This window comes from Alosa sapidissima, chromosome 10, assembly GCF_018492685.1.
Source record: "Alosa sapidissima isolate fAloSap1 chromosome 10, fAloSap1.pri, whole genome shotgun sequence".
Taxonomy (NCBI): Eukaryota; Metazoa; Chordata; class Actinopteri; order Clupeiformes; family Clupeidae; genus Alosa; species Alosa sapidissima.
Genome location: NC_055966.1, coordinates 8,332,361 through 8,358,181, shown reverse-complemented (window position 1 = coordinate 8,358,181; position 25,821 = coordinate 8,332,361). Strand labels below are relative to the sequence as shown.

At 43.1% G+C, this 25,821-nt stretch overlaps 1 protein-coding gene across 3 annotated transcripts in view; it reads left to right on the top strand.

Moving 5' to 3' along the window:
- The window catches only part of lmna (lamin A), a 28,443-nt gene extending 2,622 nt beyond the window's left edge, over window positions 1-25,821 (top strand). For 2 of the 3 annotated variants that reach the window (XM_042107313.1, XM_042107315.1), the window contains 13 exons: window positions 514-895; window positions 16,653-16,809; window positions 17,486-17,611; window positions 18,442-18,447; window positions 18,884-19,054; window positions 19,378-19,503; window positions 20,121-20,341; window positions 21,037-21,322; window positions 21,914-22,021; window positions 22,130-22,249; window positions 22,556-22,615; window positions 22,986-23,186; window positions 23,643-25,821. In XM_042107313.1, coding sequence (XP_041963247.1) covers window positions 514-895; window positions 16,653-16,809; window positions 17,486-17,611; window positions 18,442-18,447; window positions 18,884-19,054; window positions 19,378-19,503; window positions 20,121-20,341; window positions 21,037-21,322; window positions 21,914-22,021; window positions 22,130-22,249; window positions 22,556-22,615; window positions 22,986-23,186; window positions 23,643-23,678 — 2,000 coding nt within the window. In that variant the 3' untranslated portion in view covers window positions 23,679-25,821. The remainder of the gene's footprint in view (window positions 1-513; window positions 896-16,652; window positions 16,810-17,485; window positions 17,612-18,441; window positions 18,448-18,883; window positions 19,055-19,377; window positions 19,504-20,120; window positions 20,342-21,036; window positions 21,323-21,913; window positions 22,022-22,129; window positions 22,250-22,555; window positions 22,616-22,985; window positions 23,187-23,642) is intronic. The other variant, XM_042107314.1, reaches the window with a different exon arrangement.

Below are 25,821 nucleotides of genomic sequence, written 5' to 3'. Positions count from 1 at the left end.
CAGTATTTAGGAGTAAGCTCTGGATCCATAACCTTTCCCAGTCAGCAGATGGCATGAAGTGAAGTCATTAGCATAGTCTTAGGAAACCATAACATTTGAAATAAATGATAAATGTCTATTACCCAACTCTTGTGAGGCAGTAATGAAAACAGTGTGTCTTTTTGCGTAAGCTGAGATGACTCCTCACTGAAATACACACATCTTTTGGGGTGTGGTTGGGCAGAGCATGGCAGAGCAGGAAGAGACCTTAATGGAGAGAGGGAGGGAGGGATGGGAAAGGAGGACTGGAGTAGGGAGGGAGGGACGGGTGGATGGAAAGGATTGGAGTAGGAGTAGGAATAAGGAGAGTCTCTCTGGATGAATTTATTCCATGGTCTGTCATTTACCTCGTCATTTAGACAGCTACAGCTCTTAGAGTCAAGTCTCTGTGTCAATGTGTTACATGAGGCAGCGGTCCTCTCCTCACACCCCTATGTCTCTCTCTCTTCCTCCCTGCCTCTCGGCTGTCCCCAGCTTCAGTCCACCCGTCTTTCCGAACCCCAACGATGGAGACCCCAGCCCAGAAACGCAGCAGCCGTGGAGGGGCAGCGAGCGCCGCGGCCTCCCCCAACCGCATCACGCGCCTCCAGGAGAAGGAGGACCTGTGCAACCTCAACGACCGCCTGGCCACCTACATCGACAAGGTGCGCTCGCTGGAGTCCGAGAACGCCGGCCTGCGCATGCGCATCACCGAGTCGGAGTCGGAGGTCAGCCGCGAGCTGGGCGGCATGAAGGCCGCCTACGAGAACGAGCTGGCTGACGCCCGCAAGACGCTGGATTCTGTGGCAAAGGAGCGCGCACGGCTGCAGCTGGAGCTCAGCAAAGTGAGGGAGGAGTACAAGGACCTCAAGGCCAGGTAAGTGGACTGTACTGGACAAGACTGGACATGATAGGATACGAGAAGAGTGTTTTTATTGACATTCCTGGACGAAGAAAATAGAGGATAGAAAGGGACTTATGAGGCCATTTCAAAAGCATTAACAGAACACAATTCTAAATCAAAGTAACTTCCCCAGATCAGACTCAGATCAACAAAACTCACACATTTGGAGCACCATTTTTATTAACTATACACCAGCAGGAATTTTAAGAATGGTTTAAGAGAAAAAAAGATTATAGTGAGGAGAAATTATCTGTTTCATTCTAATCAATATTACTTTATGAACCAGACACCGTATACAAGTCTGAGAATTACGAAGTTTGTGTGAAGCAAACGTGAATGTTGTGTATGGCATTTGAATGGTAGACCAGGCAGAGGGGGGGGGGGGGGGGGGTTACTGTAGTTTAGTCCATTATTTAATCTAAAAGCACTCTGAATGAACCTCAAAAATGATATTGAAATGTTACCGTGCAAGATCTCAGTAGGCACTTACCTCTATTATCTTCATAACTTACTTGACATTTCAAAAACAATAATACCATCTGAACTGACTGACATTTTAAAGTAATTACCCCGACCCTCAAGATGAGTGCATGTACGCGGGGAACAGGACTGTCAGCAGAGACTTACAGCTCTCTGCTGTAATGTTAATGCGGTCGCATGCTTTTGACTGAGGGTTTCCTCATACTCTACTGGAGTAGAGCATTACAGGAATGTTTACATTCCCCTTATCCTCAATTTCAACGTTTAATTAAAGTCCAAATCAAAGTGTATTGATGATGGGAGAACGTCCAAACCCTGTCATGAAGAGATTTTCGCTCTGTTACCAACAGATTTGGGAAAATGTCAAATTAAATGGGATCCATCTGATCTTTTTATCAGAGCCTTCTATATATGGGAACCCCACATGCGGTAAGACCTCAGTTGCCTTTAGCGATCTAATGACAATTACATCATGCCTTTCTGCTCTGCTGCCAGTTCAGCAGTAGTAGACTACATTTAGTAAGCGATACTCTGCTGCACTTCTGCCTTGGCTGTTGTCACTCGAGAAGCCAAGCAGCACATAAACAGTATATAACACCAACTAGCCAACGCTGTGCTGTGTTGGAGAGATTACGGAGCTAACCGTGTGTGTGTGTGTGTGTGTGTGTGAGAGAGAGAAAGGGTGGTGTGGGTAGGTAGAACCACTGATCCCCTGAAGGCATGGAGATGGATGACATGAAGGCCCAGTCATGCGGCCACACCTAGTCTGTAACCTGGAATGAGTAATGACAAGTTTAACACTTCGTCAGCACTCCCTCTCTCTGTCTGACACTGGGACTTGTTTGGCTTTTCCAATGTAACTTTTGGCTGAGCCCTTCACAACGTGGCAGAAAGTAGAACGCGGCCCGCCTGAGGGTGATTGAGGTGCTGTGGTCAAATCGAACAAACTTTCAGGTTTGAAGCTCAGCATAGCTTCCGTAACCAAGGAAAAACGAAACCCAAAAGCAGCCTACCACACACACTGTCTAGGCGCGCATCTCATTGACATTTGTTGCTGGTTAGGCAATCAGTGTTCAGATGTTAATCTCCTCGTTTTCCCTTAAAGCTCTTGAAACAAGGCTCCATGACTCCTTATTCAGAGTTGCTGAGGAGGCATGTCAACACCGAGCCTTTACCTTCAGTCTGTGTGCTTTGGGTGTTAGCTCATGGGCCCCTTCATTCATTCGCACGTTCATACATTGTTTCTCAAGGTTATCTCTGTGTGTATGTTGGGCAGTGGAGAGCAAATGCTTTGGTGTGGAGGTGTGTCCCATTCCAAGTTTGCTGTTTTAAGCACGTCATGTTGTGTAATCATCTTCCTCTGATGTGATGTTTGACACCTTAACTGTTTGAAACATGAGGTTACTTTTGTACATTCTGATTGTCTGTAAATATTAGTTCCCATAGTAACTCTGTATTGGTCTTTGCTAGTCTTTTCTCACACATAGCTCCTGTTTAAGTAGAAGCTTAGTTAGATTTTCCCCTTTTAGAAGTGAAGCCCCAGCGGATAGTGGAAGTTGGTGTCTCCTAGGGAGAGATCAATCCCTACGCTCCATGTCCCGGAAATCACTCAATTATGAGGTTTAGGACTCAGCGAGAATCCATCTCTGATGTCGCAGCAGGCAGTGTGTTAGGGGAGTGTTTGGTTACCATGGCAGCACTGTAGCCTTGCCATGGGTGTGTAAGGGAGGGGGAGGAGCGGTGAAGGGGCGGCGGTTCTCGAACTGACGATCGAGTGAGTCAGATGCTTTTCAGGGCCGTGTGGGAATTGCCTTGCCATGGTCAGATGATCTGGAGCCAGACACCAGCCCTGTGCCTGGAAACTCTGTGTTGCTTTTGCACTAGTTTTTTTTTATGAGGTGCAGCCCGTTAGCTTCCAGCAGCCACGGAGTCTGCTCTGTTAATGTTTTGCATGTTTGATGTGTGTGTAGGCTACACAGTGTCTGGTGAAAGTGTTTTAATGGGTGGAGCTGTGATGAAAAGTGTGAGTAAAATAGCAATTTGCCTGATAAGCCACCCAGAATGCCTTGCGCAATTCAAATGTTTGCACAGCTCACCTTTGGTCACACTGTAAATGTGTAACTCATTCACAACTCCTTTCACCATTCTACTTGGCCGCGACACATTGTTAGTCTATCTCATGCAAGCTGTAAAAAAAGTGGCTGCTGGATTGGAATGCCTGTCCTACAGCAGTATGTCGTCTTCAGTAACTTTGTGTTTGATCCCTTTCGACCCAGTTGGCCAGTCAGAGCAACAGTACAGTTGGCCGGTGCAGAGCAACCGTATTTGACCATTTGTCAGGGCAGAACAACAGTGCTCCCATTCACTTGCGTCATGTATGAGAGCCTTGTGATTTAGCAGCACTGCTTGAATGAATGAAATGAATGAGTGAAATGAATGAATGAATGAGTGAAATGAGTGAATGAATGAATAACTGACTGACTGACTGACTGACTGACTGAGTGTGACAGATGCGTGTATAGCCAGAGTGTGCAACTGGTCAGGTCGCATGTGCTTCCGACCATGAGTCGGCACATGCTCATTTTAGACGTGCATCTGTTTGTCGACGTCATGGCTACCGGGACGCCCTCCTGTCTCTTCTTTGGAGTCGCCTGAAACGGGACCCCACGTGCCGGCTGGAGCATGTCCCCGGTGGCTGGCTGAGCTGTCTCCTTTAAAACACACACACACACACACACACACACACACACACACACACACACACACACTCTGTCTCTCACTCATACACATTCAGTTCTCTCTCTCTCGCTCGCTCTCTCTCTCCCCCTCCCTCACATACGCACAGACTCAGCCCACCGGCTGAGCAGCTGAAAGGTATTCTGCTGTGTACAGTAAACCTACTGTCATCACCCACAAGGAGGATAAAAGCCTGCTTGATCTCTGAAACTCTGTGTTATTCTAGTTGGATGAACCCACCAGTCCAGTTACAGAACTGAGAAGTTGGTTTGTGCTACACAGAAGTAGACTCCCGTGGGACGTGTGATCTTGGCCCTGGGGGTACAAAAGGAAGGGGTAAAAGAGGAGACTCTCCTGGTCTGTTTGCCAGCGCTGCAAGTGCTCTTTGTGCAGCTGTGCTGTGCCACTGCAATATGCTTCAGATAATGCTGAACTCATGAGCGTGTCAAAGTGTCCTAACACGTGTTTTGGAGGTGTGAGTGTTATGGACGGAGTCTTCAGGTAGATTTTGGTCTGTGTGTGTGTGTGTGTGTGTGTGCGCGCGCGCAGTGCCCACATGTTTATTTTCCTGTGCTCAGATGGCATATCATCTCCTGCCACACCCCTTGGCATGCAGGGACGGCATTGTGAATACAGGAAGGCGGTGCCTCTTAGAACTGGATTTATCCAGCCACCATGCCACTGTTATGATTTAAAAGCACACTAAATTATTTTCTATAACTCATGAATCCTCAGTAGTAAACATGTTGACTACTTTTATGTAATTTGAAAAGCACTTTAAGGCTTCCTTGTAATACTTTTGTAATTGTTTGCATTACTTTTTGAGTTACCCTTAAATTATTGCGCAATGCAAGTCAAGTCAAGTTTATTTAAATAGCGCATTTCATACACAGAGGTCATTCAATGTGCTTTACATAAACAAAACCAAACAATAATAACAAATAAAAGCATACTGTAGAAGGGCAATATAGTCAAAGAATAGTTAAAAGGTAAAGATCATAATAAAAAGAAAACATAAAACACAAGGTAAAATCATTTAAAAATAAAGAATAATTAGTAAGCAAAAACAAAGGCAAAAGTAGTAAAAAAGTAATAAAAGACAAGGTAGAATAATTATCAAGGCAGATTCAGAATTTGTAACTCGGCACAGTTAGCAGAAAGCATCTGAGAACAGTTTAGTCTTAAGTCTAGATTTAAAACTGGCTACAGTTGGGGCCTTTTTGATGTCATCCGAAAGTTGGTTCCACAGCTGAGCCGCATAGCAGCTAAAAGCTGCTTCACCATGTTTAGTTCTAACTGTAGGTTTTACTAGCAGGTTTTTCACCTGGGACCTGAGAGGATGAGAAGGTGTGTACTGCTGAAGCATGTCTGACCAGTATTTAGGTCCTGCTCCATTTACTGATTTATAAATAAGCAATAGTGCTTTAAAGTCAATTCTGTGACTTACTGGAAGCCAGTGCAAGGACTTAAGAATTGGAGTAATGTGGTCAGTTCTTTTAGTTTTTGTTAGAATCCTAACTGCTGCATTTTGTATCACCTGAAGCTGTTTAATAGTCTTTTTAGGAAGGCCTGTGAACAGTCCATTGCAGTAATCAACCCTGCTGGAGATAAATGCATGAATGAGTTTTTCTATGTCATGTTTTGACATCAGCCCTCTGAGTTTGGCAATATTTTTGAGGTGGTAAAAAGCTGATTTAGTTATCGCTTTCATGTGGCTGTTGAAGTCTTCCTCCTTTTTACCAAATATAATTACTTCAGTTTTTTCTTTGTTCAGCTGATGAAAATGAGACATCCAGGTCTTGATTTGTTCTATACACTGACACATAGATTCAAGAGGACCATAGTCGTTTGGTGATAGAGCTAAGTAAATTTGTGTGTCATCTGCATAGCTATGATATGAAATCAAATTATGCAGTGCAACATTCTGCAAGTTCACCAGAACTTCTCAAGAAATACAGAATGTTTGGAGGGTCATGTTCTTTTTCAGTAAACCAGTATCCTTTATGGATACTCAGAACATTACAATTATCATAGGCTTGCAGCCAGCTGTACTCTATGATATGTCAGTATATTACAGTACATTTCCTTTATCAAGTCCTCACTGCTTCCTGTTTGTAGAAAGAGACCATATGTACAAGGACACAAAGGAAGTTTATTGTCACATGCATATAGTTACTGGAAGTAAGAAATGCAGTGAAATGATGTCTGGTGTCAGCTTATGTCTCCTGCTAACGTATAATTTCATACCATTGTAATGATCTGGTATTCAAGTATCAAATGCATTGTTCTACTGTTAGATTAGCAATCTAATTTTAAATTGTGATATCCGTCCGTAGTCATATCCATTAATCATGATCTATTTATTACTCTATTCACTGTGCACATTCTCCAGAGCAAAGACCCCTGTGAGGGATGCTGTGCACAGTTATTTTCTAATGTCCCTAACAGAAGGAATTGACAAAACAAGTACGTGTGTGGGGCCCCTTCTCTTTGCTATACACACCACCTCCCTGGGTCCGATTATCTGCTCACATGGCATCTCGTATCACTGCTATGCAGATGGCACACATCTCTATCTGTCATTTCCATCTGACGACCCCTTGCTCTCTGCACGGATCTCTGAATGCCTTTCAAACTTATCTACATGGATAAAGGCACACCATCTCCAGCTGAGCTCTCAAAAACCGAACTGCTGGTCCTCCCAGCCAAACCAACACACCATGACATCAACAACAAAATTGACTCCCATCTCTACTAACCTAATCTACTAACTTTCTCTGATCACATTGCCTCGGTTGCCCGGTCGTGTCGCTTCGCACTTTACAACATAAGACAGATCAGGCCTTACCTGACTCAATATGCTACCGAACTCCTGACACAGGCCATGGTAAATGTAAATTAAAGCAAGAGATGTTGCAGCTTTGGTTAAGGAATTTCTTTGCCATAAAAGATATGGTAGCACACCTGTGTGTCCAAGACCATTTCTGCCAAAAAAAGCGTATAAAATACTGGAAACATGCATCTACCATTTTCTTAGACACCAGTGTTGGGATCTCTATAGAGAATGGAAAAGATACTGAGGTTGCCATTGTTTGACTAATACAATGTATGAGGGAAACGGTTATCCTTTCACAGTGTTCTAGTTGTCCCTCGGAGCCCATAACCTGTGGAATCTCCCATCTAACGTCAGCCAGGGTCCGGTGTCATGGCCGTCTCGGGTGATGCTGGACCTGTCTTGGGGGCTGGGTGGGGACAACCCCTACCCAGGAAATCTAGAGTTCTCGCGAGAGCGAGTCACTCCGGCAATCAGTAATGATGCTCATTACCCATGCCCTTGCAGCCGAGCTGCACCAATCACATCGGTGTATCTGATGTAGGCGGGCCAGAGGCGAGCTAAACAGATGCCGACAGCGCTGAGACTTCGAAGTCTGGAATCAGTCAGTAAACATTGGTCGTAGTGTTATCCAATTGCGTGCAGTGATATTTTCAAATGCATGCTTGGTGCCGCCCCTCGAGTTGGGCCATTTTCATTACTCATAACCAAACCCTAAATCATTCTAAATTTGGTTCTGGATGTCCAGGCAAGACAACCCCTGCGCTGCTTCTTTTTTTAAAAATGGTAACTGGTAATATTGGCTGGGGGATAGTTTCATTTACAGGGGATAGTTTCATGTCTGTATATTGTGGTTTGAATTACTGCTACTGTATTCACAGTTTTGGTCGCTGCAATGGTTTTGTTCTTTATAGGTGTCGTGAACCATATACATTCCAAATTAACTCTAATGGTCATCAAGACAGAAATAACTTGTCGTTTGTTAAGCTTCACCTCCTGGTACCTATAAGGCCCTTATGGGCACATTTCCTCATTGGCAATGCCGCGTAGGTACAGTACTCTCTCGTACAGTCTCTCGCACAAAAGTCTCTCGTACAAATGCAGGAGTGATGGAAAGCAGATGTGGGGAGCATTGTGAATTGGCTGGATGGCCACAGAGGCCTTATTGTTGGTTGGCGTCGAGCTGGGAGTCAAGATAATGAAAGAGAAGGTTTTGGCCATCCACGCACCATGCCTATGTTCCAGGGGCACCACACAGTGTGTAGGAAAGTGTGTGTGTGTGTGTGTGTGTGTGTGGATCAGAGTTTCCATGGCAGTCAAGGCTTTTCCAAACCAGACTATGGCCAAGAACTAATGAGTCACTCACTGAAAGTAAATCACTTAAATATGGTAGTGTTGTGTGGACACACACACACACACACACAAACGACGGCTGTGATTGGATGTTTGATGGAGACACGTTTGACTCATTTCCTCCGTTATGTAATTGTTGTATCTCCCCAGGGAATGAAAAATATATTTCTATTATGTTTTGTAGATGCATCTTTTATGTAGTGAATGAACTCAAGATGTCTTTAATGGGACTTTGTAGTGTTCTATGTGCCCTTTCAGCTCTGCACAAATGCATGAGAATGAATTGGTGTTTTACAAAAAGTTATGGTTTTGATGCACTTTTTCATTGCGATGGTCCACTAATCTACTTGAAAGTGTGTTGGAGACACTGCCTTAATCTTTTGTGGGTCAGTTTCCCCCCCCCCCCCCATCTGTCCTTCATGCATGCTTTGCATCCCTGGCAACACTCTTCCAGAGTTGAACAGGGATATTATTTAGAAGTCTGGTGTTTTCTTGTGTAGTCCTTTTATTACTGGCTTTTGATTGCTATGTTCCGTTGTCACGATGCAACTTTGAAGCCCATCATGTCCAAACCTGAGCCTCTCTGTGTTTCTGTGTGTGTGTATTTGTCTGGCTTTGCACTGTGTCTGTGTGTGTGGTATTGTAACACCGCTGTTAGTGCATTGCACATCTACATGCATAGGGGTGGATTACCCTAATGTGGGACATTATTTGCTTTTCTGACTTCTGTATTAGGAGACAATGTGAGGGCAGCACATCAAGTCCACATCCAATGTTGATGACAGGACTCTACATCTTTGGCATTCCCATAGTTTCACTGGCATCATTCATTATATACCCCTGTTTGGTGTTTTGTTTTCAAAGAGGGCAGCTCTCTCTGTAGCTCCTCACATGGCTGCCCCATGTGGCCTAGCCTAGCGTGAGAGAGCTCCTCCAGCTCCTCACCACAGGCTTTGGTGTGTGTTTCTCCAGCACTCCTAATGCTGCACGCCCCCCCCCGTCCCCCCCCCCACCCCAGCTCCAAACCCTCTGCATGCATGAGGGTAGATGAGTGCCTGGGCTTGGCCTGTGTTTCATTCCCTGACAACCCCAATCAGATGGTGTTTATTGTTGCTGTACATGAAGGGTATGGCGTGCACCAGGGGCTTCGGAATTGGGGTTGGGGCCTCCGTGTGTTTGTGGGAAGGGGGCTTCATATGTTAACTCTCTGTTCAGGAAAGGGGCCTCCATGGAGCACTATGCTCAAAGTGCCCAAAAGCTGTTGCTACACTTCCGACATGCAGTAACTTATATGACCAGAAAGTGTGATTATAAAGTACAAGATGCTAATTGTGCCAGATTGGTTATTAGAGTAAGCAGGCTCATTTCCAGATGGACCATGTGCTTTTGGTCTTGGATTTTTCTATATTGGTGTATATGTTGTTGGACATGCTTGGCAGTTATGAATTATGTTTTATATTTATGGTCTCTGGCAGATGCTTTTGTCCAAAGTGACCTGCGGTATATGAGTTGACTTCTTGTCTGATTCATCAAGATTTGACTATGGTTTTGATTAACAAACTAGATTCAAATGCGTCTGGTATGTAATGTTACTATGGTGCTTAATGCTGGCAACGTGAGTTTTATTTCCCCATCAAATGCAGATTCAGGCCTTGCAGCGTGAATGCTCATTTGCTACTCATCTGGACATCCATTAGCACAGGAGTAAAAAAGGAAGGAAAGCCCTCACTCTGCATGATTCACAGTGAATTACAATTCACTTCCACGGGCCAGTCTCATAAAAGAGATCATAAAAAATATATATATTTTTTTTTTTTTTTTTTTTTTTTTTTTTTTGCAAGCACATAAAAGGAAAAGCACAAGGCGTTTGTGAAATTCACACAAAGAGGAAAGATGTGTGAAAGTGCCACACCCAACAACCGGTACAGTATACGGTGTACACATTCAATCAGCTCTTGTGTTAGCGTAGCTCCAGCCTTATATTTGGATAGTGTTAATACAAGATTTGGCTATCTCTTATTAACTCTTTTGAATCAGTTATCTGACCTTGTCAAAGTGTATGGAAAGCACTGCTTCTCAGACCTCAAGAGACCAATGATGCATTCAAAAATTAGCTCTATAAATATGGGGTTCTGAAATCCCAAATAAGGCATGCTACCACTGGCTTCACGCTTTTGAAATATAAATAAATCACCAAATCAGTTTGACCAATCTAGTCAGGACTATTAAGTCACTAGTACTCCTGAAATGCACAGAGGAAATCCTCCATCATGCTCACAGATATAAAACAGACAGATTTGTGTTTGATCTTTCCCTGTAGCTTTGGCTGTGTGTCGCTTGGGGATTGGTTATTTTTCGTATCAAAAACAAGTCAACTAAACAAGCAATCTCTATTGTCTCGTAACCCCACAGAACTGGAGAAGAATGCATCTAAGCCAGTCTGTGCTTGTCTCTCTCTCTCCCTCTGTGTGTGTGTGTGTGTTTTCTGTTTCATTGTAAATGTTATGCAAGTGTCTGGAAGGACTTCATGTCTTATTTCTTGTCCTTTTTTTTGAAAGCATATTGAAATAGACCATATGCCTCTGTGGTACTCCAACAATGGAAGTTTGTCTACCACACATCTGTGTTCAGTCTGGCTGGTGCAGTCTGGTCTTGCCTTACGCTTCATCATCATACTACTGTATTCAGACATTTCATTGAAGAGTTTATTCCTATTGCATGTTATCCAAAATGTGATGTTAATCATTTAGGATCAGCAGTACAGAGCCGTTCCCTCTGAGAGAGTTGGGAGAGCTGATCTTTTTTATTCATAGTGGACTGTTGAAACGTGTGTACTAGCCCAACTCCCAAGTTTGGAAAAGTGTGTTTTTGGGTAATTCTGAGTGATCGGGTTATATGTAGTTTATGTGTCTATAGGGCTCTGTGTGCTACATCCACTCTCTGAACAGCTGCAATCTACTACCTTTCTCTCCCGAGCACAAATGTAGTCTTTCAACACACACATACATTTCCACTTCAATTCATTGGAAAGCTCCTTCGGTATGCAAGCGTGACTCAAACTGCAGTCTGTGCATTCAGAGGGAAACCTTTAAACAATCATCCATCAGGGAATGGGGGGGACCCTTGGCTAATTTCTCTGGAAAAGTTTAGCTTGTTTGGAGTGTGACTCACCAAAGGGTCCCCACCCTTGTGTGCCCACACATGCAGGCATGCCTGTGTGTGATTGTGTGTGATTGTGTGTGTGTGTGTGTGTACGTGTGTGTGTGTGTGCACATGCCGGTCCTGCATCCGTGACTAGAGTAGATGGTTTTGCAAGCCAAGGCTGCGTGGGTGTGGGTGGCAACAGTAGTAATCGTTGCTAGAGTGGACCAGCACCTGGTGCCTCAGGTAGAGCGCCTTTTAAAGTAGCTTTATTGCATGGTCTAACATTACTGGAGATAATATGCCTGACATTAGATGGCCAAAGAACGCAGAACATGTTGTAAGAGCCTCTTACACTCTAAGAGCCTCAAGCCATTCACTGCAAGAGAGGACGTAAATACTTTTATGACCTAATATATGCCATAGAGGCCTTCTTTCCAACCAGTAGCCTGTGAAAGTTAAATGGACACCTTAGTTTAAATCAATGTGTAACTAGACTTGAAATGTCTATATGTTTTGTTCACTGTAAGGATCATTCAAAATACCATTTTTTTTGGCGTTATGACAAATGAATCTTCTGGCATGTGCAGGTTCAGTGCTATATCTTGACCTAGTGTGCAGGTTCAGTGCTATATCTTGACCTAGTGTGCAGGTTCAGTGCTGTATCTTGACCTAGTGTGCCGGTTCAGTGCTATATCTTGACCTAGTGTGCAGGTTCAGTGCTGTATCTTGACCTAGTGTGCAGGTTCAGTGCTATATCTTGACCTAGTGTGCAGGTTCAGTGCTGTATCTTGACCTAGTGTGCAGGTTCAGTGCTGTATCTTGACCTAGTGTGCAGGTTCAGTGCTATATCTTGACCTAGTGTGCAGGTTCAGTGCTGTATCTTGACCTAGTGTGCAGGTTCAGTGCTATATCTTGACCTAGTGTGCAGGTAGATTTGCTTTTTCAGAATGCAGAGAATGTCAAAAAGTGATGGTTTATGACTGAACACGGGTGTTTTGGACACAGGTGATTTGTTACGGTTTCTCTGCCTTCATAGAATGAATCTTCTGGCATTTGCAGGTTTAGTGCTATTTAGTGCAGGTTTAGTGCTATTTAGTGCAGGTTTAGTGCTATTTAGATTGCCTTTTCAGAATGCAGAGAATGTCCATAACTAAACACAGGTTTTTTCGACATGTTACTGTCATTATTTTGGCAAGTAAAATGTAGAAGTAGAAATACTTACAATTCTCTGGTACCGCACCTGAATTCAGGCATGGGCCAAGTTGTTTAAGATTTGAAAAAAAAAAAAGCCAGCAACAGTTGACCGAAGTGCTGTAATTACTAATAATAACTTCCAAGTTAGTTTCAGCTAGGTTCTGATAACTTCAGGTATAGAACTCTTCCTTGCTTTAAGCCCTGTAAATGGTATAGCATATTCTGGAATAGAGAACTAAAGAACTGTTCCCAGAGTGACTGTCCTTACCAGCAGAACAGTGGGTGATCTTAATGTTCTTAATAACAGTATCTAAAACTAAAATTAAAGTCCGCTTGCATTTTAAATGTTGAGCTTGAATGTTTAGGAAATGTTGTTCAATAGAGGCCTGATGTGTGAGTCATCAGATTATATTGTTTGATTGAAAATGTTGCCATGATCTGGTTTTCATAAACTCTGACTCCAGCATTTGGAATTTGAACTTACTGGGATAATAAGCACTCCTTGGGTTAAATACAAGTTTTTGGTCTGTTGCGGTTGTTTCTGCCTCTGACATTTCAGATTTTCCATCCATAGTCGATCCTCCTGGATGGAAAGGATACTTTTTTTTTAGCCTCAACGTCACCGATATGAGAGAGAATAGAAAAGAAGAAACAGAAGTTGCAGAAGGGAAAAGTCCCTCTGCATTTTACTCTGCGTCTGTATCCTTGGAAACGCGAGTGAAGTGCGACACGCCAGTGTTTCCACTAGAACTACAGTCTGGACCCTGTCGCCATGGCAATGCTACAGCAAACACACTGTAGGCCGTTGCTTGTCTTTCTCTTTCTTTTTTTTTTAACTGTGGCTTCCATTTTCGTCACAGAAGTGGACAAAGATAGCTATGAGTCATAGCAGGCTGGAGGCAAAGGGGCCGATGAATTCTACCTTTTTTTTCTGTCTTCCTCCTCTTTCTCCCTCTGCTTTCTTTGTGCCATGAAATATCTCCACATCACACACACACAGACACACACACACACACACACACACACACACACACACAACCTACTCTCCTCCCTTTTTCTCCTCACTTCCCAGCATTGATTCGCTTCAGAGGTCCTGTGTGTTTATGAGACAAATATCAAGTCCGTCTCACTGTCTCCACTTGTGGTATGGTGTGCAAGGCTATTGCAATTACTTTGTTTTGCCCTCTGCATCTGATTGCTGTGTGGCTGTTTACAAATCACACATTTTGTGTCGTCTTTGATTTCATTCCCTCAAAATAAACCTCATTGGTTTCTCATACGTCACCCCCTCCTAAAATTAGCATCACCGTCCTCCAACCTCAAAAGTATCGCTGTCCACTCTCGTCCACTTCATGCAGTGCACCAGGTTCAGTTGGGTCTGGACCAGTGAAGTGCACTTTCCACTGTTCATCCACTGGACTGGTAATTCGGCAGTGTAAACATCTCCCACTCCTACCGCTTCCTCTATGATAAACATGGTTCCATTTGCACGTTTATCCTGCCAAGTGATTCAAAATGCGTTGGGTCATAATGTAAACTATGATGAAAATATCACGGCTATGTGTAATGCACTGGAAACCCACCTATCCGACGGAGTGGATAAAAATACTTGTGTTTTCCACAGAGACAGATGTTGCATTAGGCTGAGCCTATACAGCACACAGGGACACATCCTTCCATTGTCCACCTCAGTCAATGTGGCTTCCTGATGAGTGGTCTTGGAATTGCTGACCAAAACTAATTATTTCTTAAATGTGTTCAAGCAAGGATTACTAATGCAGTAAATATTTGTTTCCATGGTAAGCACTGATAAAAACAGATCACACACACACACACACAGACACACAAATATACACACACACACACACACACACACACTTTGTGCCCCGTTAGGTTAATAAAGAATTGTTCTTCTCCCAGCCTGCCGGAGTGCTAGTGGGACTGGGGCGATGCTGAGCTATGGCCACCCACACTGCTCCCCTCGGCTTTAACACTGGCCATTAAGTCCCAGTGGACGCATGTATTTCTGCACCTTCATACCCAGAGGACAAACAAGAATGCTATTTCTCCCACTACATATGAATATCCAGATTTCTGCCTTACTATATGAAAAATGGAATATTTAACAAAGGTGGACTAGCCTATGTTTGCACATTCCCCTTGTGTGCTACACACTTTGTCATTGTTCAGGTATGCCTGGTCATGCTAACAAGCTTACCAGAATTTCGGGCTAACTTTGTGTCAATTTATTTGAAAAAGCCTCAAGTCTGTAGCTCTTCCCTAATCTCAGAGGAATGTGGTGAGACACACAGTAGCGTTTGTCACTGCTGGGTGGGAGTATTGTATAGCACAGGGAAGTGATGACTAGATGCCAGAGCTCAAAGAGCCCCCCCCCCCCCAAAAGGCCTTGCTTCTCTCTCTCTCTCTCTCTCTCTCTCTCTCTCTCTCTCTCTCTCTCTCTCTCTCTCTCTCTCTCTCTCTCTCTCTCTCTCTCTCTCTCTCTCTCTCTCTCTCTCTCTCGAGCTTTATGAACATTCCTCACATTGCTTGTAGTCAGCGACACTGACACTCCTTACAACTGTCACTCATGTTGGTTCTTATCCGCACGGGCCATTGCTCACACCACTATTGCAAAGGTGGCTTGGGCCTCACTTTGTGGAAATGCAGGGGTGTGAAGCTATGCTAATCTATACATGTAGCAAGCACAGTATAGCTATATCTAAAGTGTACTGTTAGCAGCAGTGGTGAGTAGAAGAGAGGGTAGTCTATGTTCGCAGGGTTGAAAAGCAGCCGTAGGTTGTAAATCATTTGCCTCCCTCGCAAATGGTTCAATGGTTGGGAAGCTGCCCTTTTCTGTCTTTTGAAATCTGAGAGGATTGGAAAGGAAGTGCCCCCAGGCTAGTGAGGCTCTCTCAACACTATCCAACTGGGTGGTTTATTGATGGGAGAGATCTACAAAAGAGGCCTCTTACCATTTGTGTATATATACGTATGTGTGTATGCCGTCTCTCTGTGTGCATCACCGATACGTAAATGTACTGTCTGGTTCTGAGTTTGTGTTATGTAATTGAATCAATGCACACATTCGGGTCCTGCCATTGTCTGAGGAGTTGTGCCAGGAGCAGCAGTGGTCTGGAAGCCATCTCCTTTGCCAGATGAGTGTCATTAGTGTTGGAGAACCCTGCACTGTGGAGGCTACATGTAATACCTCGGAGCTGGTTTTCCCATCTCCTACTTCAACTTAATTCTGGGGCATTCAAAATGGAATGCTCATGATTTAAAATGTAGTGTCTTGTTTTCCACTTGGTTGTTAATGTGGAAGTTTGAATTTTTGTAAACGCCTTTTGTAAACGCCTGCACCCCCCAAGAAATCAAATGCACATGTTGTTTAGTTATGTTGACAGATTCCTGTTCGACATGTACGTAGGTCTGATAAACACTAACAGCAGTGTAGTAACTGGGAGAGAGAGACTACCGAGACTACTACTGTCTGGTCCTATTACAAGATGGGTCACTGTGGTAAACCCATCAGAAAAAATCAGTCTCTCTCTAGAACACAGAACAGTAAGGGCTGTGCATAATTAAGTCTCTCTCTAGAACACCGAACAGTAAGGGCTGTGCGCATATCAGTTTCCCTATAGAACACAGAACAATAAAGGATGTGCGTAAATCAGTATAGCGCTTGTTCCTGAACATCTGGTATGCTATCTTGCATATAGGTCCTCTGAACTAGTTGAATTAGTGTAATTTTGTAATATCTTGGTGATCTTCAGGTCTGCAGCATATCCATATTCATTCTAATGCTGTATTTGCTTAGTAAGAACTGGTAGCATGAAAAAGTAGGGGTTCATTCTCAATCAGATGAACACACTATCCATTTGCTTTCTGCAATAAAGACCACCAAATTGCAAATAAATGTTGGTCTATTCATTGCCTTTTTGGTAAAAACCCTCCAAATGACCAGCGTGGTTCTCTTTGGTCTGCTCTCAGGAATGGGAAGAAGGAGTCCGACCTGGAGGCCGCTCTGGCTCGCCTCAAGGACCTGGAGGCTCTTCTCAATTCCAAGGATGCCTCATTGTCCACCGCCCTGAGTGAGAAGCGCACTTTGGAAGTGGAGGTCCGTGAACTGAAGGCCCAGCTGGCTAAGGTGGGACATTTGTTTTGGCTCATCGAGAAAATAAAATTCAGAATGAGAAAAAAAACTTTTATTTAATTTATTACAAATATTCATTCAATGACTGATGACTTGATGGCTTAAGCCTTATGAGTGGCCTTTCCATGAGGACGTTTAATATTGATGGTATAGTAAAAGGCGTATTACTCTCTTTGGTGTTACAGCCATTTCACAGACTGCATACACACAGGATGGGTGAAATGATCTGTTGTCAACTCTGCTGGCCACTTATTAAACTTCTAGGAAGAGTTTCAGTGTAGTCAAGCAAAATGTATTTAATACTGTTGTGAAAATGGCCATAAAGTTTGATGAAATAGTTTTATGCCATGCCCGTCTTTAATATTTTGCACTCAGAGTAAGACCTGTATGAATTCCGACACTGTACCCTCAGTCTGAAAGTTCCTTAGTATAGTTCCTTAAATATTGTGTGGACAGTCCAGGTGCTCACAGGGGCGTCGGTTTGAATCCAACCTTGGTCATTTCCTGATCCCATCTCTCTCTTTCCCACTTGCTTCCTGTCGATCTACATTATCTAGATAAAGGCAAAAATCCTCCCAAAATATACAGAAAATATATGTTGTGTAGACCATAATGTGAGAGACCCAAGGCTCAGGTGTGCTGTGGTTCCTTATACCTTATATCCTTATAGCTGGACGGCAGCCTTAACGACGCCAAGAAGCAGCTGCAGGACGAGATGCTTCGCCGGGTGGATGCTGAGAACCGCATTCAGACCCTAAAGGAGGAGCTGGACTTCCAGAAGAACATCTACTCTGAGGTCAGTTCAAGAGCCACTGGTTAAAGGCTCACCCATGCATCTGATTATCATTGTTGTTGCTGTTGTTGTTACCAGGGGCACAGGAGATATTTTTAAAGTGAGTGGGACCAAAATGTGAGCAAAAACCCAGATAGTGAAATCCAGCTTCTAGATATCCTAATATATTAGACATCCTAATATTTTAAACTTGCCAAATTATTAAGATAATAACAATGATCGTTTTCAAAATATGTTTTGATCAAAATTGTCAAAACTGGAGGTTGGGAAGAATGCCAGATCTGTCCTCAGACCAGCTTGCTATGTGGGAGGTCTCAGCTTTTACACTTATGCAATTCTACTTTTGAGTTATTTCATACTGCTTGAGCCAATGGTTGAATACTCTAAAAGCTACATGGGATGTTGATATTTTATGAAGCCATGAATGAACAACAGTTTATACAGGTCGTCATATGCCTGTGATCCAAACACACATGATCAGATAGGTAGGCCTACTTAAATTGTCTGGTATTCAGTTTTCAATCAAATTACCAAATCAACATGCACTCTCCACTAGTTACCATTTATTGATGTAATGTTAGAAAATGTGAGGGAACGGCATTACAAGTTACCAGAACACATGGTAAATACCAAAGAAGTTAACAGACAATTACAATGATTTACAATGATCTGATGACCATTGCATTGAACATTGACTGGGAATGTATACCATATATGTCAACTTACATTGTTTGCCCTCTGGAAAAAAAATGATGTTATCCTTTTTTTCTGGATTTATTTGGATTTTCCTTGTTGTGCCCCGAGCTTCAAAGAACTCCTCACATCTGTTACAGACACAAGTAAGATAGCCTAGCTAAATTCCCAGCTTGTTTAGGACCCCCTGAACGCTATTAGATAGGATACACTGTGTCCGATACAGAGATACCTTTTACTGTCTATGAGGAATTTATGCACAAAAGTAACTCTAGTAAATTAATTGTGTTTTGTAAATCATGCCTGAAATACTTGTTTTAGAAGTTAAATGTGGTGTAAGAGCGTCATGTCCCCTGAGCCTACAACCACTTGAATAAAATAATGGCTGCATAAGCAATGTAACGAATTGAAAGGTTGATCGACAGAAAGACCGACAGAATGGAGGGGAATAAGGGGTGAAGAAATGTCACTGAAGTCTTTCTACCAGAGTGGCTTTAACTTTGAGAATGAGCTGGTAATGTTCCACCGTCTTTACATATCTGAATAAAACTGAACGTTTTTGTCCACTACCCTAATCCACAGGAGCTGCGCGAGTCCAAACGTCGCTACGAGTCGCGCATGGTGGAGATCGACAGTGGCAAACAGCAGGAGTACGAGAGCAAGCTGGCTGATGCCCTGACCGAGCTGCGCGGACAGCACGAGGAGCAGGTCCGCATCTACAAGGAGGAAATCGAGAAGACCTTCAACTCCAAGGTGAGCAGACCGCATTGGTTGCAGGCAGAGGTGTAAAAGTCTGGTTTCAGAAAGTGAAAGTCCTGTATTGGTTTTACCTGTGCACCTAACACAGGTACTATCTATCTGACTGAGTAGTTGTAGGCCTACTTACACTCATCTGATTTAGTGAATGGTTGGAGCAAATATGTGGCAGTACTTTTACTTTCTGAAGTCGGCCTTTTACGACTGTTCAGAGTTGTAAGACATGCCTCTTGAAAACTCTTTGGCACCCTCTGTTATCGGTGTATAGCATTTGTATAGCATAAAGGCATTCTCTTGAATCTTGTGCGTGTTCTTCCCAGCTGGAGAACGCTCGTCAGTCTGCGGACAGGAACAGCCACCTGGTGGGCGCCGCCCATGAAGAACTGCAGCAGACGCGCGTGCGGGTGGAGGGAATGTCCGCTCAGCTCAGCCAGCTGCAGAAGACGGTAAACATCACCTCTGCAACTTCTCTCTCTCTAGCTCTCTTCCTCTGACAGCCTTTTTATCTGACTCTACAGGAAGCCTGTCTGGGGGCAGCCGTGGCCTACTGGTTGGCGCTTCAGACTTGTAACCGCAGGGTTGCCGGTTCGAACCCCGACCAGTAGGCACGGCTGAAGTGCCCTTGAGCAAGGCACCTAACCCCTCACTGCTCCCCGAGCGCCTATGTTGTTGCAGGCAGCTCACTGCGCTGGGATTAGTGTGTGCTTCACCTCACTGTGTGTTCACTGTGTGCTGAGTGTGTTTCACTAATTCACGGATCGGGATAAATGCAGAGACCAAATTTCCATCACGGGATCAAAAGAGTATATATACTTATACTTATACTTCCACCTTTGGAGTTTAGTCCTTGCTTGTTGATCACAGATAGATTCAATGTAGTTATTATATCCGTATCAAATCTGCTTCAATTACTTCTATAACAATGTCACATACAATTTTACACTCTACAGTAGCGTTTGTCTACAATCTACATTTGGAGCAACCACGATTTCTGTCTGTTTTCATGCATGTTTAAATGCCTGATGTGCCATTGATGTCCAAGTGCATGTTCTCATATTGGCAGTTGGCAGCTCGCGAGGCCAAGATTCGGGAGCTGGAGGAGGCTCTGTCCCGTGAGCGGGACATGATGCGTAGGCGCTTGGGCGATAAGGACCGGGAGATGGCGGAGATGAGGCAGCGCATGCAGGAGCAGCTGGACGAATACCAGGAGCTACTGGACATCAAACTGGCCCTGGACATGGAGATCGCAGCCTACAGGAAGCTGCTGGAGGGAGAGGAGGAGAGGTGAGGGACAGACTGAAGCTCTTCACAGGCAACATGCTTCACAGTGTACTCAAGTGTACAGCACACAGTGATGTCCAGCATGCTCTACAGAGGCGGGTTACACACATGGGGTCTGACCAAAACAGGGAGGCAGCTGTCTCGCTGCCTTCAACTGTCTAACAAGTCACTTGCCGTAGCAGGCATCAAGGTACCAGCTGTGAACTTTTTCTTTGGACGGCCTAGCAAGCTAGCAAGCTAGTGATTTCTGCCGTCCGTTTATTAATTGTTGGGACACCATTGTCAAGATACTGACAGCTGACTTCATAATTTAATAAAATATGGGATACTGGAGGCAGCAGGAAAGATATATGCATGTTGCCTGCAAAATGAAGGTATCTTAGAAAGCAGAATTTTGTACAGATGTTTGATTCGGATATTCCTTGATGCCTTTCTGCCACCACATGCTATCTTAGACAGGTTTTGGACAGACACATGTAACATGACACCCATGGGAAGTACTGATGGTGAAGTGCTAATGGCTGTTTTTGTAATACTTGGACCAAACACACTTCCTAAAGTCTATTACGCCCTGTTTAAATAGACATGAGTTCCTTGTACTCTTTTTCTCCTTTTTCTGTGTAGCAGAACAATGACATTAATTTATTAGGTTAGAACATATCAGCTCTGTTTAAAATGGTTTGATTTCGGCCCCCTAGGCTTCGCCTGTCTCCCAGCCCGCCACCCACCCGTGTGACCGTCACCCGCTCGTCTGGCTCGGGCGCACACACCCGCACCATCGTCCAGAGCAGCAGCAGCCGTAACTCCTCTGGCAGCGCCAAGAAGCGCCGTCTGAACGACACGGACAGCGAGGCGTCCAGCGTGATGGGCGGAACCGTCACCCGCACGCGCATCGCCCAGCAGGCCTCCGCCAGCGGCCGCGTCACCGTGGACGAGGTGGACCTGGACGGCAAGTTTGTCCGCCTGAGCAACAAGGCTGACCAGGTGAGCTCCTCTCCCACACTGTGGCCAAGATGGTCATCATTACTGACTTTGCTATCGGCACAATACTATATACACCTTCATATTGGTGTCACTTTTTTTACTTTATTGTCGGTCTTTGCAATTAACTGAAAATGTATCAAGACATTAAAAAGAGCTTTTTATTTAGAACCTCTCATCAACTTAATGTTACAATTTGTCAATTAATCTGTTAATAATTTCCCCAATGTTTATGATCATGAACTGTCCCCTTAAGATATATTTTCAGTGTTCAGTCTCAGATCTCCATCCCATCAAACTAGAATGCAGTGTCTGTCATTTTGTATTTACAGTGCCTTGTCCGAGAAGTGTACCGTAATTTCCCAAATATTAGCTGTGGCTTATACATTGATTTTGACTTGTTGTAAATAACAACATAGAAAGTGCAGTAAACAGTAATAACAAAAACAATATTTGGTGCGATCTCCCTTTTTGTTTTCAAAACAGTGTCAATTTGCCTGTAGCTATACTTGTGCAGTTTCAGTTACATTCAGTTCAGCCCCATTGCTCTGTTGAGTTGTGAAAACTAATGTGATTGTGTGTGTTGACCTACAGGACCAGCTGCTTGGCCACTGGCAAGTGAAGAGACAGGTCGGCTCCAACGCTCCCATCGTCTACAAGTTTCCCCCTAAATTCACTCTCAAAGCCGGACAAACCGTGACTGTAAGTTTCCCTATTTACTAGTATTTCTACATCGCCAAAATAAAACTCAATGCCTTGGTGGTTCTGAAACAATGTCATTGCTCACTCTTCTCCTCTGTGGATGAACAGATCTGGGCAGCCAGCGGAGGCGGCTCCCACAACCCCCCCACTGACCTGGTGTGGAAGACCCAGAACTCCTGGGGCAGCGGAGACCTGTTCCAGACCACCCTCATTAATGCTAATGGAGAGGTGAGTCACAGGGAGACAGAGAGAGAGCGACAGTTGGCGGGCGGCAGCTGCTCTCTGCTCTTTTGCTTTCAACTGCCTTTCCCATGAGATGTTTTTCTAAGGCTGTAAATTACTATTTTTTTTTCTATCTGATTAAGATCACCCAGGAAAGTTAATTTATTTCACTTCAAACCTTTTTAATGGTGTGTTTACCCATATACTTTTTCACTTTCTTCATCTCTCTCTCTCTCTCTCTCTCTCTCTCTCTCTCTCTCTCTCTCTCTCTCTCTCTCTCTCTCTCTCTCTCTCTCATATCCCATTAAACAGGAAATGGCCATGAGGAAGGTCACACGAACTCTATTCCAGGATGAGGAGGAGGACGAGACGGTAATTTTTTTCATACTTTTTTTTTTTTTTTAAAGAACATACAATATCAGATCTTTTTTAAATAGTTTAATATGAAAAGTACTGACCACGACCAAGCTCTATTCACCGTTCCACATTCCTCTTTGAGCATTTACAATGTATTATTTTGAAAGAGTTGACTTGGGTAGATTTGCAAAATATTAAGAATATTGTCCCAAAAATTATTGTAAATGATAACAGCACTTTGGTATATACAGTCTTTATATTCATATAAATGACTTAGCTGAGAGAAAGGTTATACATCAGTTTATATGATATGAACCTCCAGCGTGAACGAGGAGCAGGTCAGCAAGACCTCCTGGTGAAGTCTGTACTTTGTCTCCCCCTGCAGGCGGCGCACAGCACCTGCGTGGACAGTGAGTACAACCTGCGCAGCCGCACAGTCGTGTGTGGCTCCTGCGGTCAGCCATCGGACAGAACTAGTGGCAGCTGCATGTCGGCCGGTTCCTCTCACTCCTACAGCAGTGGTGGTGGTCTGCCTGAGGGACTGATCTCCCAGTCTTTTGTGCTAGGCAACAACCAGCCACGGCATGTAAGTATAGGCCAACGAGTGCTTTAAAAACATACATATATAATTAATGTCAGTTTAATTAAGTTTGGTAGATGACCTGGTTTAAATTCAAAAACAAAAAATTAACACAGGGTACATTTGAATATTAAAATGATTCTCTTCGCATGTAGTTTTCTTATTCTGTAAATGGTGTCGACTACATACAGACATATTACATGAATCATAGCTTCTTCAGCTCATGCACACAAACACATGCACAGCTGCATACACACACATGAAGAGAAACCCCAGTTTTTCCTCTTGCACTTGTATGTATGCATGTCAAATTTCAGCCATGTTTCATATTTGTACTTGTGACCCTGGACACTCCAGAAAAATAACCTAGACAATATTTATTATTTTTTTCATAAGCATCTTCAGTTCTCTGTCTCATTCATTTGGTTTGACTTGGCCTTTTCTGTCCCTGTCTTCTTTCAGGGAGGCCCTCGGCCGGAGAACTGCTCCATCATGTAGACTAGACACAGACGAAGACCCTCAGACCCTCAATGAGTCATCCATCCACAGCTGTTAGGAGACAGCCATCCCCTTATGAGGGTTATTTTTCTATTTTTTTTTTTCTTTGTTCATTTTTATATACTTTTAAGAATCAGTCTTATTTTGTACAATGTAACCGATAGGGTGGGGTAGTGGGTTAGATTTGCATGTGGCAAAGGGCTTTGTAATGGGAATAACACTAAAAAGTTAATTGAGTTCATATATTTTGTGTGTATTATTCAAGTGTTGCATGGTAGCTGGGCTTGCTTTTGTAAGGCTTCATGTGGAAGAGGATGTTGTTTGGGCACCACAAACAGTCACGGCAGGGGTTTCCCTCCTGGTGTTGAATGATATGGCTGTCAGAGTTTTACACGCACAGCTTTGGAAACCGGTCTCTGCCTCAGTAGACCTGTCTGTTTTCTGACCGGTCTTTACTGACCTGGCATGCAACGCGAACAGAAACGTAAGATTTAGTAGTTTGGCCTCCATGATGAAATTGGGCTGATTTTGTTACATTTATTTACAATAAGTCGACTCTGGAGCCAAAGATGTGTCCGATTCATGTGATGTATGGTCCTGATTCCTATCAAATTTTCCTTTTATAGTTTGGAATATCACAAGGATTTGTTGGTGAATACCAAACTACTTTAACTCGGGAGATGTTTACATGTTCAAGAAACCAAGCTGAACCAAATGTATGCCTTTGACGTTTGAGGGCCCTAAGCCCCTTGGCCTTGGTGTTTATGTTTTTCATTTTTACTACACTGCCAAAGACATGTGGTACTCTGTCAAAGTCATGTAATATTGTTTGCTGAAAAAAGGAATCTAAGAAAGACACAGAAGAGAAGTTTTGAATTCAAGTTGTTTGTCAGTGTCAAGGTATCAATTTCTGTCATTTCCATACATTTGGAAAGTGAAAACATTGAATATTTTGTTTGATCAAAAGATTGAGTAATGTTTACTAAAGTGTATGTATAAAGGGAAACTGTGGGACATTATATGGCAGCATAGACTGGAAATGGTATGTTTTTTTATTTTTGATCAAACAGACTTTATAGAAAGCTGTTATACAACTACAGGTAGTTGTTTTGAGATTATTTTTGGATTGCAGATAGGTGAAAAAAAAACATATCCACACCCAGATATGATCTATTTGGAGTATAACGTTATTTGAACAATTTAAAGAATATATATTTTTGTTTCCTATTGAGATTTATTTTTTTTAAAACATTGAGATTTAATTAAATATATTGAACATAGCACAGGCTGATCTGACTAGTGGGGCTAGTGACTAAAGACATCGGTATACCACAGACTCCTCTGGGTAATAATCTTTTTGCACATCTTGATGACCTGAGTAAAGCCAAAGAAGTCTCAAGTATTTTTATGTTTCATTGTTTTGTTTTTTTGCAACCGATGCAGTTAATCCACTGTGTTTGGGCACAGACCCACAGTATCTCGTGCCTTTCCCATCTAATGTCACCTGTGGCTGATGGTGCTCCGTTCACTCCTCTCTCCTGCTCTTTAGTTTAAGGAACATATTTTTTTTTATTGTTTTGCATTTAGTTAAGCTTAGTGGAAACTTTGGTTTGGGTAGGGGAGGGAGGGGGTCACATATCTTTTTTGATTGGGCATGTATTCTTTCTGTCATATTTTTGTTTTCATAATGACAGCTACGTTTGGTGTTTGTATTGTAGACGCTTAGTTTTTCATCTAGAATATGTAGGACTTTTTTTCTGTGTGTTTTTGAATCCACAGTGCAATGACTGTGTGATTGTGTACAATTTGAGTATATTTCATATTCATGTTCAAATTAATGACTTGAGGCTTCCAGTGACATCTTATAATTGAATTCCTATAAATTAAATCACAGTTTTTGAAATTGTTTCAATGATAGACCAGCACATCTTTAATCAACATGTTAGAATAACGGTCAGACATATATGTTAGAAAAAAACTGATTACATTCCCCTATGTTGTAAGATTAGAGCATTTGTGTTGCTTTCATTTCATATTTTTGAAACAAGCTATGCCAAACTTTCTTTTTTTTTGTAAATCACTGTTCTGTTCAATCATCTATAGGAAAATAAATAATGCATAATAAATAATTAATTCAATTTCA